This window comes from Trichosurus vulpecula, chromosome 4 (genome assembly GCF_011100635.1).
Source record: "Trichosurus vulpecula isolate mTriVul1 chromosome 4, mTriVul1.pri, whole genome shotgun sequence".
Taxonomy (NCBI): Eukaryota; Metazoa; Chordata; class Mammalia; order Diprotodontia; family Phalangeridae; genus Trichosurus; species Trichosurus vulpecula.
Window position 1 is genome coordinate 139,462,764 of NC_050576.1, and position 15,450 is coordinate 139,478,213.

General features: G+C 37.9%; 2 protein-coding genes across 4 annotated transcripts in view; one reads left to right on the forward strand and one right to left on the reverse strand.

Annotated features, from left to right (window-relative positions):
• The window catches only part of OPN3 (opsin 3), a 101,409-nt gene that overhangs the window by 51,867 nt on the left and 34,092 nt on the right, over positions 1–15,450 (forward strand). Inside the window, exons 2-4 of one of the 2 annotated variants that reach the window (XM_036756763.1) lie at positions 1,698–2,017; positions 5,340–5,591; positions 10,222–12,216. In XM_036756763.1, coding sequence (XP_036612658.1) covers positions 1,698–2,017; positions 5,340–5,591; positions 10,222–10,485 — 836 coding nt within the window. In that variant the 3' untranslated portion in view covers positions 10,486–12,216. Of the gene's footprint in view, positions 1–1,697; positions 2,018–5,339; positions 5,592–10,221; positions 12,217–15,450 lie in introns of those variants that run through there. The other variant, XM_036756762.1, reaches the window with a different exon arrangement.
• The window catches only part of KMO (kynurenine 3-monooxygenase), a 56,230-nt gene continuing 53,549 nt past the window's right edge, over positions 12,770–15,450 (reverse strand). For both annotated transcript variants that reach the window (XM_036756760.1, XM_036756761.1), the window contains exon 15: positions 12,770–13,521. In XM_036756760.1, coding sequence (XP_036612655.1) covers positions 13,357–13,521 — 165 coding nt within the window. In that variant the 3' untranslated portion in view covers positions 12,770–13,356. The remainder of the gene's footprint in view (positions 13,522–15,450) is intronic.

Consider the following 15,450-nt stretch of genomic DNA (forward strand, 5'->3'; position numbering starts at 1 on the left):
CCAGCCACAGTGGAACTGTGCATGCAATTACCCACAATGCACACAGAAAAACCCACTAGTATGTGTGTATGATAAGGATATTTTTAAAAGCCTCTCTATGTCGTAAGTTCTTCTAAAGAACAGCTTTTGCTATCATTGCGCATGGACGCACCTGCTCTTTCTGTGGGAAATATGAAGAATGGGCCTGGGGACAGTGGCTAGCTAGAGGCAGTGGCTGAGATCCCATCACATGGACACGCCAGCTGTTTCTGTGAGAAATATGAGTTCATGCTGATCCAATCATTTTGGAGAGCAATTTGGAACTATGCCCAAAGGGCTATAAAAATGTGCATATCCTTTGACTCTGCAATACCACTTCTAGGCTTGTGTCCCAAAGAGATCATACAAATGGGAAAAGAACCCACATGTACAAAAATATTTATAGCAGCTCTTTTTTGTGGTGGCAAAGAACTGGAAATTGAGAGGATGCCCATCATTTGGGGACTGGCTGAACAAATTGTGGTATAAGAATGTAGTGGAATATTATTGTGCTATAAGAAATGAGAAGCAGGCAGACTTCAGAAAAACCTGGAAAGACTTATATGAACTGACGGTGAGTGAGGGGAGCAGAACCAGAACATTGTACACAATTTTTACAGCCACATTGTACGCTGACTAATTTTGATAGACTTGGCTCTTCTCAGCAGTGCAAGGTTCTAAGACAACTCCAAAAGCCTCATGATGGAAAATGCTATCCACATCTAGAGAAATAATCATGGAATCTGAATGCAGATTGAAGCATACTATTTGCTCTCTCTCTTTTTTTGTTTTGTTTTGTTTCTTCCTTCTCATGGTTCATTCCATTGGTTATAATTCTTCTTTGCAATATGACTAATGTGAAAATATGTTTAATGTGAATGTATATGTAGAGCCTATGTCAGATTGTATGCCGCCTTGGGAAGGGAGGAAAAGAGGGAGGGGAAGAAAATTTGGAACTCAAAAGCTTGTGGAACTGAATGTTGTAAACTAAAAATAAATTAATTAATTAAATAAAAGAAATATGAGCTCATGGACACACCTGTTGTTCTAGTGAGCAGTAAGGCATATATGAAGAAGTTAGGATATTGAGTGTGCGTGGCAGGGGTGGGTGAGTGGGTAGGTTCGTGCAGTGGGCCTGCTGTTCAGTAAGGCCCTATAAGGAAGGTAGAATATTGGGGCTGAGGGCAGCTTTGTTAGGATTCCATCACCTACATAATTACTGTAAATGCTGAAGTCTTTAGAAGTGTTTTTCTTAACTTGCCAATCATAATCTTGATAACAGTTCCAGTTAGTGAGTCCATATTAAGAAATATTTTCCAACCAAGCAGTCAAAAGGACTCAAGGAAACTCTGTATCCATTGTCTGAGTTCAGATTTAGCCAAAGTGGGGCACAAAAACAGTTTCTCTTAGTAAATAATGTCTCCTTTTGTAATTCCTACACCAGAGTTTCCAGTTGTCAATAAAATGATAAATGCTTTTTTTGGATTGCACCTGATAGTTGCTATTATTGGCAGCTTTTCTGTGAGTCTGAGCAGAGATCTCTATGGATGCTAAGTTACTTCAAACTTAGGGGAGTCAAATGTGGATTACTGTTCTGTTTATTCTGTATACTCTAAGGATTTCTTTATCATTTACCTGGGCCTCTTTGTGTTCTCCCATTTCCTCTTTTTTTTCCCCAGGGATTGTTTCCATCATGACCCTCACCGTCCTTGCCTACGAGCGCTACAATCGAATTGTTCATGCCAAAGTGATTAATTTTTCCTGGGCCTGGAGGGCTATAACCTACATCTGGCTTTACTCATTGGTATGGACAGGAGCTCCTCTCCTAGGTTGGAACAGATACACTCTGGAAATCCATGGACTAGGCTGCTCAGTGGACTGGAAATCCAAAGACCCCAATGATTCCTCCTTTGTGCTTTTCTTATTCCTTGGCTGTTTGGTGCTGCCTGTTGGTGTCATGGCCTATTGCTATGGCCACATTCTGTATGCCATTCGAATGGTGAGTTGCAGCCTCTAAACTCCCAAACCCATCATTATCAAATTTTCTGTAAAACAGTATCCATTGTTGGTACATAATTACTAGTTACAAAATCTTATGTATGGGGAATCTAGGGAATGTTCTACTAGAAGGAATCTTGTTCTAAAGCTATATATTATTGAGTTTTTCAAAATGTGACTCATTTGTAGGCCTAGAGTATGAGAGAGAGAGAGAGAGAGAGAGAGAGAGAGAGAGAGAGAGAGAGATTCTGACAAAACTTTAGTGGTACTAACTATAATTAAAAATTTTACACTTTCTTGATTTAACAAATCTTAATCAATACCTCCCTAATGTCTATTAAGGGATCATAAGATTTTTAATAGGTCTTATATTTGTATCATGGGTGTTTTAAACATATCACTTGACAGTATAATAGGTGCAGTAGTTAGAAGACCTAACTTTAGATGCTGACTCAAAGTTGCTTAATAAGTTATTTGAAGGCATCTCCTGTTCCTGAAACTGTAGGCTAATGGGGCACTTGGATGCTAATAGAAGCTTTGACCTTCCACCAAGGTGGAAAGGTTTTGGGTGTTGATCTGCCAGTGAATTATATGACAAACCTGAATTAGACCTGAATAGAATATAAACTCCTCGAGGGCAGGGACCAATTTTTTTTATTATTATTGTTTACTCATTGCCTTACACAGTGCCTTATTTACAACTGCCAACTAATAAATGTTTCTTGAAATGAATTGTTGAATCAGAGACCAGAAGTTGCTGGACTTTTTCAGCTCTAGCAGCTCATGACATTGGGTATTGTGGTTTTACACAGGATAGAATGTATACCCCAATGAATGAAATAACATACCCTACATGGTTCTGGAAGTATGGTGTCATGGCATACCAGACTTGGAGTCAAGAGATCTGGGTTTAAATCCTACATCAGATACTTAGTAACTGTGCAATCTTGGGCAAGTCACTTAACTCTTAGAATCCCAATATCCTCAGTCAAATCAAGATATTTGCAATATTTATCTTGCAAAGCTATAGTAAGTAAAGTATTCTGTAGGCCTCCAAGTGCTATGTAAATGTGAATTGTTGTTTTTACAAAAGTGAAATAATCATAGTAACAATAATAAGAAAGGCCCCTGAAACACCTTTTGTCTAAGAATTATGGAATTATAGATATAGATCTGGAAGAAGCCCATCTAATCCAAACCCCTGATTTTAGAGATGAGGAAACTGAAGTCCAAGTAAGTGGGGACTCAGTTCAGAACATTCTAGGGAGCTTCTGTCACATCCTCAGCATCTTTGAGGTGGGAAATTAGAAGTATAGTAAAGTTATTGATTATTTAATATACTACAAACTTTCTGAGAGTCAAAGGAACAGTTGGAGAATATAAAAAGGATTTCTAACTTCTTTTTTCCAGACCTTTCTTTTAGATGTCATTCTTGGATAAAAACAACCATAAATTGTCATACAGTCATTATCATTGAATTGGAAAGTTCAGTTGTTTTGAGATTAAGGTCTCAAAGTCCACATGTAGGATTTACCTGTGCAGAACTCCTGTCATCAATAGAAATTTGGTATGTGTTTTGGGAGCTGGAGGATTATATTCTAGGAAAGATTGTCTCTGTTTACAAGAGATTCTTGTACTCTTTTTTTTTTAACTCCACTGGTTTACCAATTCAGTTCAGTTCAGTTGTTTTTAAGTGGTATCCAACTCTTTGTCTTTTGGCAAAGATGTCAGAGTGCTTTGCCGTTTCCTTCTCCAGTTCATTTCACAGATGAGGAAACTGAAGCAAATAGGGTTAAATGACTTGCCCAGGGTCACATGGCTAGTGAACTCTGGAAGATGAGTCTTCCTCACTCCAGGCCTGACACCCTGTCTACTGTCTCCCTAGCTGCCCAGTTTACCAGTGGAGTTTATGAGCAGAGAAAACCTTTAAGATTTAAAAGATTTACCTTTTAGCTAATCAAAGAAATTGGAAATTTGTTCCTCCAATTCCCAGCTAAGGAGTTAGAAAAATTCTCTTATGGGAAAACAAGAGGCCTCCCTGACACCTCAAATCTGTAATCTCTCTGATATAGGAGAGAACTACCTCAGTTGCCCCTATTCGATAAGGACAAAGTACAAATAAGTTTTTAAAATACCAGTCTTAGAGTCAAGAGACTTAGGTTAGGGTTCCAACTTTCCTGCTTACTCTAACTGTATGACAATGGGCCAGCTGTTTAACTTCTCTGAACCTTCATCCATTTGCAAAATGTTGATCATAATACCTGCCTTATAATAATGATAGCTAACATTTAGACAATGCTTTAAGGTCTGTAAAGTGCCTTACAAATATTATTTCACTTGATCTTCACAACAACCCTGGGAGGTAGGTACGATTTTTATTTGCATTTTACAGTAGAGGAAACAAGGCTGATGGAGGTTGAATAGCTTGCTCAGGGTCACACAGCAAGCCTGGATTTGAACTCAGACGTTTCTCACTCCAGGTTCAGTACTCTATCCATTACGACACCTAGTTAGGTATTTTTTTTATTTAAATTTATTTATTTAACATATTTGGTTTTCAGCATTGATTTTCACAACAGTTTGAATTACAAATTTTCTCCCCATTTCCACCCTCCCCCCCACTCCAAGATGGCATCTATTCTGGTTGCCCTGTTCCCCAGTCAGCCCTCCCCTCTATCACCCTCCTCCCCTCTCATCCCCTTTTCCCTTCCTTTCTTGTAGGGCAAGATAAATTTCTATGGCCCATTGCCTGTGTATCTTATTTTTTAGTTGCATGCAAAAACTTTTTTTTTCTGTTTTTGAACAACTGTTTTTAAAACTTTGAGTTCCAAATTCTCTCCCCTCTTCCCTTCCCACCCACCCTCCCCAAGAAGTCGAGCAATTCAACCTAGGCCACACATGTATCATTATGTATAACCCTTCCACAATACTCATGCTGTGAAAGGCTAACTACATTTTGCTCCCTCCCAACCCATCCCGCTTTATTGAATTTTCTCCCTTGACCCTGTCCCCCTTCCAAAGTGTTTGTTTTGATTACCTCCAACCCCATCTGCCCTCCCCTCCATCATCCCCCCCCTTTTATTTTTTTTTATCTTCCTCCCTCTTCTTTCCTGTGGGGTAAGACACCCAACTGAGTATGTATGGTATTCCCTCCTCAGGTAGTTAGGTATTTTTTTAATGCCTCTATATGACTTTTACAAGGATGAAATCAGATAATGGATGTGCTGAGGCTTTGTAAGATGTAAAATGCCAGTGAAAGTTATGATTTTCTTCAAATTATCTTTCATTTGGTTTCCCACTTTTCCTCTTTTGCCTTTCTGCAGCTTCGCTGTGTTGAAGAGCTTCAAACCGTCCAAGTGATCAAAATCCTGAGATATGAAAAGAAAGTGGCTAAAATGTGTTTTTTAATGATAGCCACATTCCTGTTCTGTTGGATGCCTTATGCAGTGATCTGTCTCTTGGTAGCAAATGGCTATGGCAGCCTGGTCACACCAACTGTGGCTATCATACCATCTCTCTTCGCCAAATCCAGTACTGCGTACAATCCAATTATCTACGTCTTCATGAGCAGAAAGGTATGCTTTACAACAAACAGAATGCTTTTATTCATCAGAGATTGGGAGTAATTCAGGCCAGCATCAGGGATAATTCTCTAAATCAGGGATTAGCTGGAGGGAGAAAAAGACCTTGAAATAAATTCAGATTAGGTATAAATTTTCTGTGAAACTTTAAACTTTACTGACTTTAGATATAGACTCAATAGGTCTATTTTAAAGTTGTTAAGTCAATCAGCCAAATTGCATGCTTGCCCGGAATAAGGGCCAGAGTCAGGCACAACAAGAAATACGGAGACAAAACAACAAACCACAGTTTCTGCCCTTATAGTCTAGTTAAGGCAACGCAACATATACAGATGAAAAGATGATTAACAATGCAAGGCCATCAAAAGCACTGAAGCACTTCTGAGAGTACAGATAAGAAAAATGTGAGCTAGTTTTTAGGGAAAGAAAAAAGGTAGTCCTAGTTTGAGTGCAGTTCAAAGGAAATAGAGGATTAAGATGGGCAGAGATGATTAGAGAGTATATATCCCAGAAAGGAAATAGTAGGTAATTTGTGTTTTGGGAACAGTAAGGCTAGCTTGGCTAAAGGCAAAGAGCAGCAGGAGATAAGGCTGGACCCTAAATTAGATAAGATTGGAAAAGCTCTTGAATGCAGGCTAAAGATTTTGCATTTTATCCCATAGAAAATATGGAGCCATTGAAGGCGAAATGTCATTTGAGTAGGGGAAATGATGAGAGGTGTGACAATTAAAAACATTCTGAGAGACATAGTTTCTGGGTAATTTAATCATTTTATTAACAAGGCCAGCACATTATTAATAAAAGGATGGTCCTTTGGCCAGTTCTCTTAGACAAAAGACAATCATTGTGGTGGGCTTAGAGCTTAGGTGTTCTTTTAGAAGAGATGGGGCAATCAATTCTGATTGGTTAACACAGTAGGAAGTGAGCTATACTAAAATGAGGGTCTGAGAGTGACATCATGTCACCCTTGGACATAGAGAGTATACTTTGCAGCTCATAGATTGGACCGTAATAGCTCCCTACCCAAGCACCATTTAATGGCTATATTTTGGGCCCTCCTGGCTCAGAGTAAATGTCAATAGTAACTGTTTTTCTTTTGACCAGCAACACTGAGAGTCTTCCCCTCCCAGTTTGATTTTTTTTAAATTAAAGGGGCCATCCCTTGGCTCACTTCTTTACGAAGCCTATTCACTGAATAGGTATTACCTCACTCAAAGTGAGAACCTGAAAAGGCCTTAGCCTAAAAGGGCCAGGGTCTCCCAATGCATCCTGTTATTGCATCCAATCTCCAGTTATCCTGATGAGTATCTGGTCACTGGACCTAGATGGCTCTGGAGGAGAAAGTGAGGCTGGTGACCTTGCACAGCCCTCTCTCACTCAAATCAAAGACAACTGCAATTCCTGTCATCATTTCCCTGTCATGGTCCTCTTTGAAAACACAATCTCTATACTCAGACCACCCCTACCCTTGGGCTCTCTAGACAAAAGGATTTGCCTCCACCCAAATGTCCTTTAAGAAGCTGAATTTTTAAATCAAGACTTTAGAAAAGGGGGGAAACTCTCTATCTCCCCGACTCATTGGTTATTAATAATCATTTCTCTCAGAGGTATTTTACTTACCAAAATCACATTCTTTGGGGATCAAGATGATAACTACAACTCCAATGTAATTAGGTTAGTCTACAACAAGTTGGAAATGCCAGTTGAAAAATACATCATGAAAGATGACAGCTATGTATTGCTTTTATATTTTATTGGTAATATTTTTACAAACTAATTCACACTTCTCACATATACATCCAAAGTCATTCATTCAAATTACTGCAACAAAATTGTCCTATGTACCAGAAGAACTTATTTTCTCTATATAAAGCCCTCTGATGACAGAAAGCTTGGCCCCAACAAGAGGGGACTTGGGGTAATCCAGAATAGTTAGTACTTGTAGAAAAAGTTCTAGCTCTGGAGATGGAGGACCTGGGTTCAAATCCTATTTTTGATGTTTACTGCCTTTGCGAGCTTTTTGATCTTTTCACCTGTATATGTTACATCTCTTTAATTCAACTTTAAGGGCAGAAACTATGGTTTATTGTTGTGTCTCTATCCCTTGTTGTGCCTAACTCCAGCCTTTACACATGGCAAGCATGCAACCTAACCTACCTGGGTCTGCTTCCTCGTTTTTAGTGAGGATTTTGGCATAGCTTGTGTCTAAGGTCCCTTTCAGCTTCTCATACATGATTCTGTGATGCCCACAGAACTGGGTCCCAATGTGAGCATATGGCCAAAGTCCCAACTTGAATGGGATGCTACCACTCATTCTGCCAAGTGCAGGGTTCTTGTGAGGATAAAATGAAGTGATAATTGTAAAATGCTTAAAGCAGGTGCTATAGAAATGCTTATTCCCCTATCCCCTTCTCTAGGTGCTAAAATTCATATATTAAATGACTTCCAGAGGACAATAATAAGTTATAACTTACTCTGAAACTCACAGACCTAGTAGCACCATGGTATGATGCAAGCGGTATTGCCTGGATACACACCTCATATTCCATTAAGCTTCCCTGTCTTACTCATCTCTTTTGATCTTTCTCTCTCCCCTTGCTTCTCTGTCTCTCCTCCCCATCCTGACCTCTCCTCATATTCTCTTCTTTTTCCCCACTGACCTGTCTCTCCCTTTTTCATCTATATCTTTCCATTACCTGGACATAATATGGACAAGAAGAAAAAAATATATACATATATAATGTAGGCATATACGTATATACATATATATGTGTGTGTGTATGTATAAATATGTATATGTATGTGTGTGTATATATATATACCTACATACACATATATAATACATATACCTACATATATATGCATTAAATGAACCAATAAGTTTTATTGAATTTGTATTTTGTGCCAAACTGTTCTAAGTATAATGAGGAACACAAAGAGATATAATACATGTACCTGCCCTGAAGTAACTTATAATTTAATTGGAGATATAACACAAACATGAAAAAATGCAGAATACTATGTAGTAAGGAGTAAATGGTTTAGTGTAGACATTCCAGGAATTCAGAGGCAGGAAAAACTAATGTGGGTATTTATTGTATCTTTTTAAAAATAGAGCTTATATTCCCTGTTTTGAATTTGAAAACTAGTAAAGCATATTTTATTTAGCTCCAAGTAAAGGAAATTGCTTTTAATGTGGGCATGAAACCCATCTAAAGGGGATTCCTGTTTGGACACAAGATGGGCTCTGAGACCACTATTCATTCTGAGATTGTGTGGCCTCACAAATACATTTTTCCCCCAGTGGCTCAATGACTCTCAATGGGGATAGAAAAAGTTTCCCCACCCAAAATGTAAGAGAACATAGCAGCAGAATCACTAATATAATATCCAGCTGCCCTCATAATAAATAGATGTGTATATATATATATATATATATATATGTATATATATATATGTCTAATTGTAAGATAGAATCATGTGGTTTGGAATTACATGATTATTTATATTCTTTGAGCATGTTTGAAGCAGCCCAATGATCTTCCTTCATAGAAGAAGACTTCATTTCAAACAAGTTTTTTTTCTTGATTTTAATTTATCTATGATACAAAAAAGAATGTTATTAATGTGATTATCATTTTAACTCAGACATATACCAAAACCCAAGAAAAGCCTTCAATGTCTCTCCAATTTAGTTTTTTCACATGTAAAATGGAGAGGAGTTGAAGTGAGGATGCAAGTGGAGAAAGAGGATGTTATATCTGCCTTGGACCATATATTTAATAAGCATATTTCAGTAACTAGCAAGTTGCTTGATTATAGCATGTAGGATAATTTCATGCAACTCAACCAGATAAACATTTATTCAGCACTTAATATCTATGAGACACTGTGCTAAGGCACTGGAGATTCAAAGACAATCTCAATAAGTTTACATTGAGGAGAATCACTTAAAGAACATGAGATGAAAAGAGAAAACCTGCCCTCTTAAGACTAGCTAGAGAAAACTAAATCTATGATTTTACTGTTGTAGGGAATTTCCACAGAAGGAAACTCCCCCTACTGAGGCAGGTCAGAACCTCAGCAACTTGTAATCTTTGGGATTTGCCTGAGTACTGAGAGGTTAAAATGACTTTGCCTAGAGTCACACAGCCAGTATAGGTCAGTCATCCTTATCATCATAAATATACTTTCCTTTGTACTATAAATATGATCTCAGGGACCCATCAACAGAAAGGCTGTTGAATGGTTGTTAGAGTACTTTCTACTAATGAACACATCACTCATAGCTTCTGGCCCAGCCTCCTTTATGAATATTTATTATGTGACTGGCTGGCCGTAAGTCTCTGGCCTTTTGCCCCACTGTAAAGTTAATGGGATCTTATAGAGAATGAACATATGATTCGGGCTTCAACACAATGTATTTTGTATTGTGAGTTATTTTAGATAGAAGACACAGGGCTCATGGTAACTAAAAATGTTCACCCTTAGGGAATTTACTTCCCCCTCCTTCAAGAAATGCCCAAGTCTCAGAATAATCTTGGTATCATTTTCTTGAATGGCATCTGAGCTGGAAGACCTTTAACTTTGGCATTATGCTGTCATAATTCTTTTTTCTGTGCAGTTTCGAAGATGCCTTTTACAGCTCCTGTGTTTCAGGCAGCTGAAATTCCAGCAGCCTAAGAAAGACAGACCTGTCATCAGGACTGAAAAGCAGATCAGACCTATAGTGATGTCCCAGAAGGTTGGAGACCGACCAAAGAAGAAAGTGACTTTTAGCTCCTCCTCCATCATCTTCATCATCACCAGTGATGAGACACAGATGGTCGATGACAATGACAAAAACAGTGGGACAAAGGTGAATGTGATTCAAGTTCGACCTCTCTAGGGATGGAGGGGGACGGTAAAAGACAGGATTCTGATCAGTAGACACAGCTTCTGATCTTTAATTCTGAAGACTGATGGAATTCCCCACAGGACTTTTGTTCCACTGTGATATGATAAAAATGAATTGACACAGTTGAACTCCAGTTATGTTCACTGGTCTCAGAAAATAACTGAGCAGTGGTTTTGGTCAATGGGTGCTCCATATACTAAAATATGACTTCGCAACATAAGAAGATTAGAGGATTATTTTGAGCTGGAAGAGATCTTAAAGGCCATTTGGTCCAATTTCCTTATTTTGCAGGTGATAAAACGGAGGCCCAGTGGGGTTACATTGCAAGGTCACACAACTTGTTAGAGAGTCAGGAGTCATCACTTTACAAATATATGAATATTTTCATTCCAAATGTTTCTAAATGCTGTACTTTCTAGTGCTTGTGATGCTTTCTCTCTCTGTTTTGAATATGGCTTTCAAAATATCTGCATCTTACATATATGCATAAAATGGATAGGAAAACCATCACCAATTGTAGCTAAACAGTGCCATCCTTTATGCTAACTATTATGTCCGACTGTCTTCTTCATAAATGTGATATCATGACTAGCCAGCTCTGAAATGAAAATAGGTATATCCCTAGTTTGCAATAAATGGAAACTCAATGCAAAGCTATGTGTACCAATGATAATCAAATAGCAGATTAAGACAGATGTGCTGCTGAGTACAACTCTACAATATGTGAGTGCTAGAGAAAAGATAACTTTTGAAAAAAATTAATCTTGTACTCTAAGATGATACTAATAAATACTTTTCTGGTACCTAAAATGTAGAATTCTGCATCACCAGAAAATATAACTAGTGAAGATGGCATTAACCCAAGGAGAATCATCACCTATGTATGATGTAAATATATATGAGGTTGTTAACCACTTTAATAATTTTCCATATATATCTGCCAAGCATATAGTGCTAACTGAAAGCACATGAATTGGGACAGTATTAGTCAAGCACCAATAGTGCATTAGACAATGGTCAGGACTTGGAGAAGAGGCTATTCTTTCCAGATAAGTGTACAACTAAAAAAGATTGATTTGAAATCATGAACTTACATGGCTTCCAGAGTGTCATACAGAATTACAGAATGTTAGAGCTAGAATAAACCTTGGAGTTCATCTACTCTCATGCTTTCATTTAATGCATGCTCCAAGAGGTTAAGTCATTTTCCCCAAGGTCACATAATAAATATTAAAAGCCAGAACTTAAACCCTAATCTTATGAGTCAAAGATCACTGGTCTTTCTATTATACCAGCTTCTCCCTAGACTTAGAAGAAAAATATTTGTTCTACCTGTCATTATTTCATTTTTATTATTTAATAACTGTTTGACCTGCTGAGATAGCATTTTGTATGCTTCATGAACTTGGGCATCTTGGTATATTGAGGAGAGAACCACCAAAGAAAAAGTTTTCACAAAAAGTGCTTTTGAAAGTCACTCTTATGGATTAGCCCAACCATAGCGTAAAGCTAAAAATTGAGTTGGTTAAATTTCCATTGAAGGTCTAAAATGAAATAAAACATTGTTTCATATGTCTAATAAAGCATCTCTGCTTACATTTTAAAATATTTAACATTTTTCTATTTTTGTACAGAAATTCAGGTGTTTAAAATGTTTAAATAAAATTATTCACTGAGCCATCTCATGGCATTCCTGGGGTTAAAAAAAGTCCTATTGACTAATTACTGTATAAATTTTTCTTTCCCACAGAAGAGTATGGACACACTATTATTAATTATGCATAAAATATTCCCAGGAGCGCATTGTTTAAAACTTGGACAAATAGCATTTTCATTTTCTACATCCCGAGAGCTCTCTATGGTTACTTGAGACTCAGAATGATAACGCTGGAAGCTATCTCAGAAACTTAGTCCAACTCCCTCATTTGGAAACTAGAGAGAGCTAAAATCACTTGCCCAAGATCTCGTGGTTAAGTTAGTGGAAGAATCTGGACTAGAACGCAAGTCTACTCATTCTTGGCCCAATGCTCTTTCCATTAAATCAGGTTGCTTCTCTTCACATCTGAACTCTAGACTTAGAGAAACCTATGAGGGTATCAGAAAGCTCTAGTGACATACTGGCCAAAATATGAATTTATCCCTCAAATGACTTCATGTGGAACCACACAAATGACCTTTTTAAAAATTATGGTACTGGCACAACATGATATTAATTTTTCAGCTTCTTGTTCACAATGTGAACCTAGCTAATAGAATAATATATAAGAAATTCCAATTCATTTTAACTCATTTTAATTCATTTAATTTCCAATTCATTTAAGAGGTAGGTACCCATAAAAGCAGCTGAGAAAAGGACTTACTACATTTCAGGAGGAATCAGGCATCTTCACTATTGCCTTTTTAATTTCCATGATAGAAATCCAGAGATAGTGTTAAGAGGGGAAATGTTTTATTTAATATTGGGACTAACAGAATATATGGTAGACTGCTGTACTTCCCTTATAGGTTAGTAATGCACCAGAGCTTTGCTATGATGCTTTCATTTACTAGCTATTGAAATTCAATCAAAATTTTAAAATTCCCAGAAGGATTTCATTGATAGCACTATCACCTATAAAATTATTTTAGACCCTCTCAATTAAAAAAAAGTAGAATCTGATTTTAAAAAAAGAAACGCTTTTAAATAGCCCTAAAGAACAATCCAAAATGGCATTGCCATTTGAAGGATGCCTCCTAATAGCAAGTTGGATATGGAGGTCAGTATATGTTTGTGATTGCCTGATGTCTTTTCCAAGAAGCCAACCCTCTGCTATGAGATACCTTTCTTTTATAACAGTCAACCACAATCTAGAATTTTCTCTTTTAATTCCATTGAAGTTTCAAAAAGAGGTTTTCATTGCTCCTGCAGGAAGTGATCCAGTTCCACAGCATCCTCAGTTGGAACATTGGTGACATGTATGTTATAAATAAGTAGGTACCACTTAGGGCTGTTGCTGTCCCAAAGAAAAAGAATCCTCTCTTTATAACCTGGAAGGAAAGAAGGTGTTGTTATGGTTTCAGTTGATGGGAAATCAAAGTCTGACAAGAAACTATGTTCCCAAGGCTTTTGTTTATGCTGTTCCTTTCCACAATTCACTCTTACTATGCATGATGCATTGCAGGCTCAGCTCAAGATTTCCCTCATTCTCCCAAGCTTTACCCCTCAGACACATATCTAGTTTTTATTAACATTTTTTATGCATTTGTCTTATCACCTCCTACTAGAGATCAGAGATCATGTCTTTGACTCACAAAATCTTTGAATATTACAGTTGGAAAAAATGGTGGAAAACATTTAGTTTGAACTTTCCTCCAGTGCTTAGCCACCACTTTACATATAACAGAGGCATGGTAAATATTTTTCAGTGTAAACTGGCAAAGACTAAGACCTGCTACGTAAAGTAAGCAGTTCTTGAATAAATATTTTGTATGCGTTTTGCATAAAAATGTCTCCATCTATTCACTACATGGTATCCAAGTGAGGAAGTGCTGCTTATGCAAAGCAACCACAAAGAGTCAAGCAGGCTTGGTCAGGAACCAATTTCCTTTTGTTTTCAACCAACTCAACCACAGGCAGGAACAAGGAAATGGATCTTTAGCTCTGCACTTGAGGCAGAAAAGAGATCAGGCCTAATAGCTTTGTAAACTAAAGATATAAGCCTACATTAATTGATCAATAGCTATTCCTGGTTGCAGAAGACTGCAGGATGTGAGAGAAAGAACCGGAAGGTCATTGTGACCCAGGGCACATTCCCAAAACCAGATTTTTGCAAGTAAACATATTACTTTATTCTAGTAAAGCAGTGTTCTCAGGGTATGTCTACAAAATTGTAAGGTGTCAGTTAAGTGCCTTATGTAGAAAAAAGGATCAATACAACAAGAAAATTGTTCAAACCTGTCATGGGGCAGAGGAGGAAAGGTTATGGAACAGCCAACCAAATGAATGAATTTTTCCAGTTCTCAGACAGTTGCATTTTAATCATTCAGACATATGATCTAATCAAGTTTCATGTCATGTCTTTTACTTTTGAGTCACTTTTCAGTCATATCTGACTCTTCATGACCCCATTTGGGGTCTTCTTGGCAGAGACACTAAAATGGCTTGCCATTTCCTACTCCAGTTCATTTTACAGATGAGGAAACTGAGGCAAACAAGGTTAAGTGACTTGTGCAGGGTCACACAGCTGCTAAGTGTCTACAGCCAGATTTGAACTCAGGAAGAGGAGTCATCCTGACCCGAGGCCCAATGCTTGGCCACTTGGCTTCCCATGTCTTTTACTAAGTAAATGATATCCCACATTAGTTATTGTATTAGTGACTGCAGCTTGTGGCCAGAGCTACTAATCACTCAATAAAATTGAGTCTTGACAATGGTTTGGGAAATTCAGGCAGGATCTGAATTGATTGCTTTTTTTTTTTTTGAGCTTTAGAAGGATGTCTGGGAGATCTAAGTGCCTGGGGTGAAAGGTGAATGGTGAGTTCTGAGGACAAAAATCTCAAGGGAGAAGAGAGGAAGTGCGAAGCCAACCCAGCAGCTGTGGAACATTATTTGGAGGGTCTCAAAAGATACACTTGAAATAATATTTCTTCCCCTAAATGGACTGCTCTGGTTCTCTGATATTCCCACCAAGACATTCACTCCATATGGGCCTTTTCTATTGATAGGGATTCATAGAGGCCACAGAGATCATCCAATCTTGCCCCCTCATTTTAGAGAAGAGCAAATGGAGGCCCAAGGGGTAAAGTGACTTCTCCAAGGTCATATCACTAATTAGTAGCAGAGCCAGGAGTAGAACCTAGCTCTTTTAGTCACAAGTCTAGGACTCTTATCACCATGTAATACTGCCATGGATTAAGAGAACACTGGCTGGAAGAGCTGTGTATTGTCTGGTTAATACCGTGGCAGGAATAATTTCA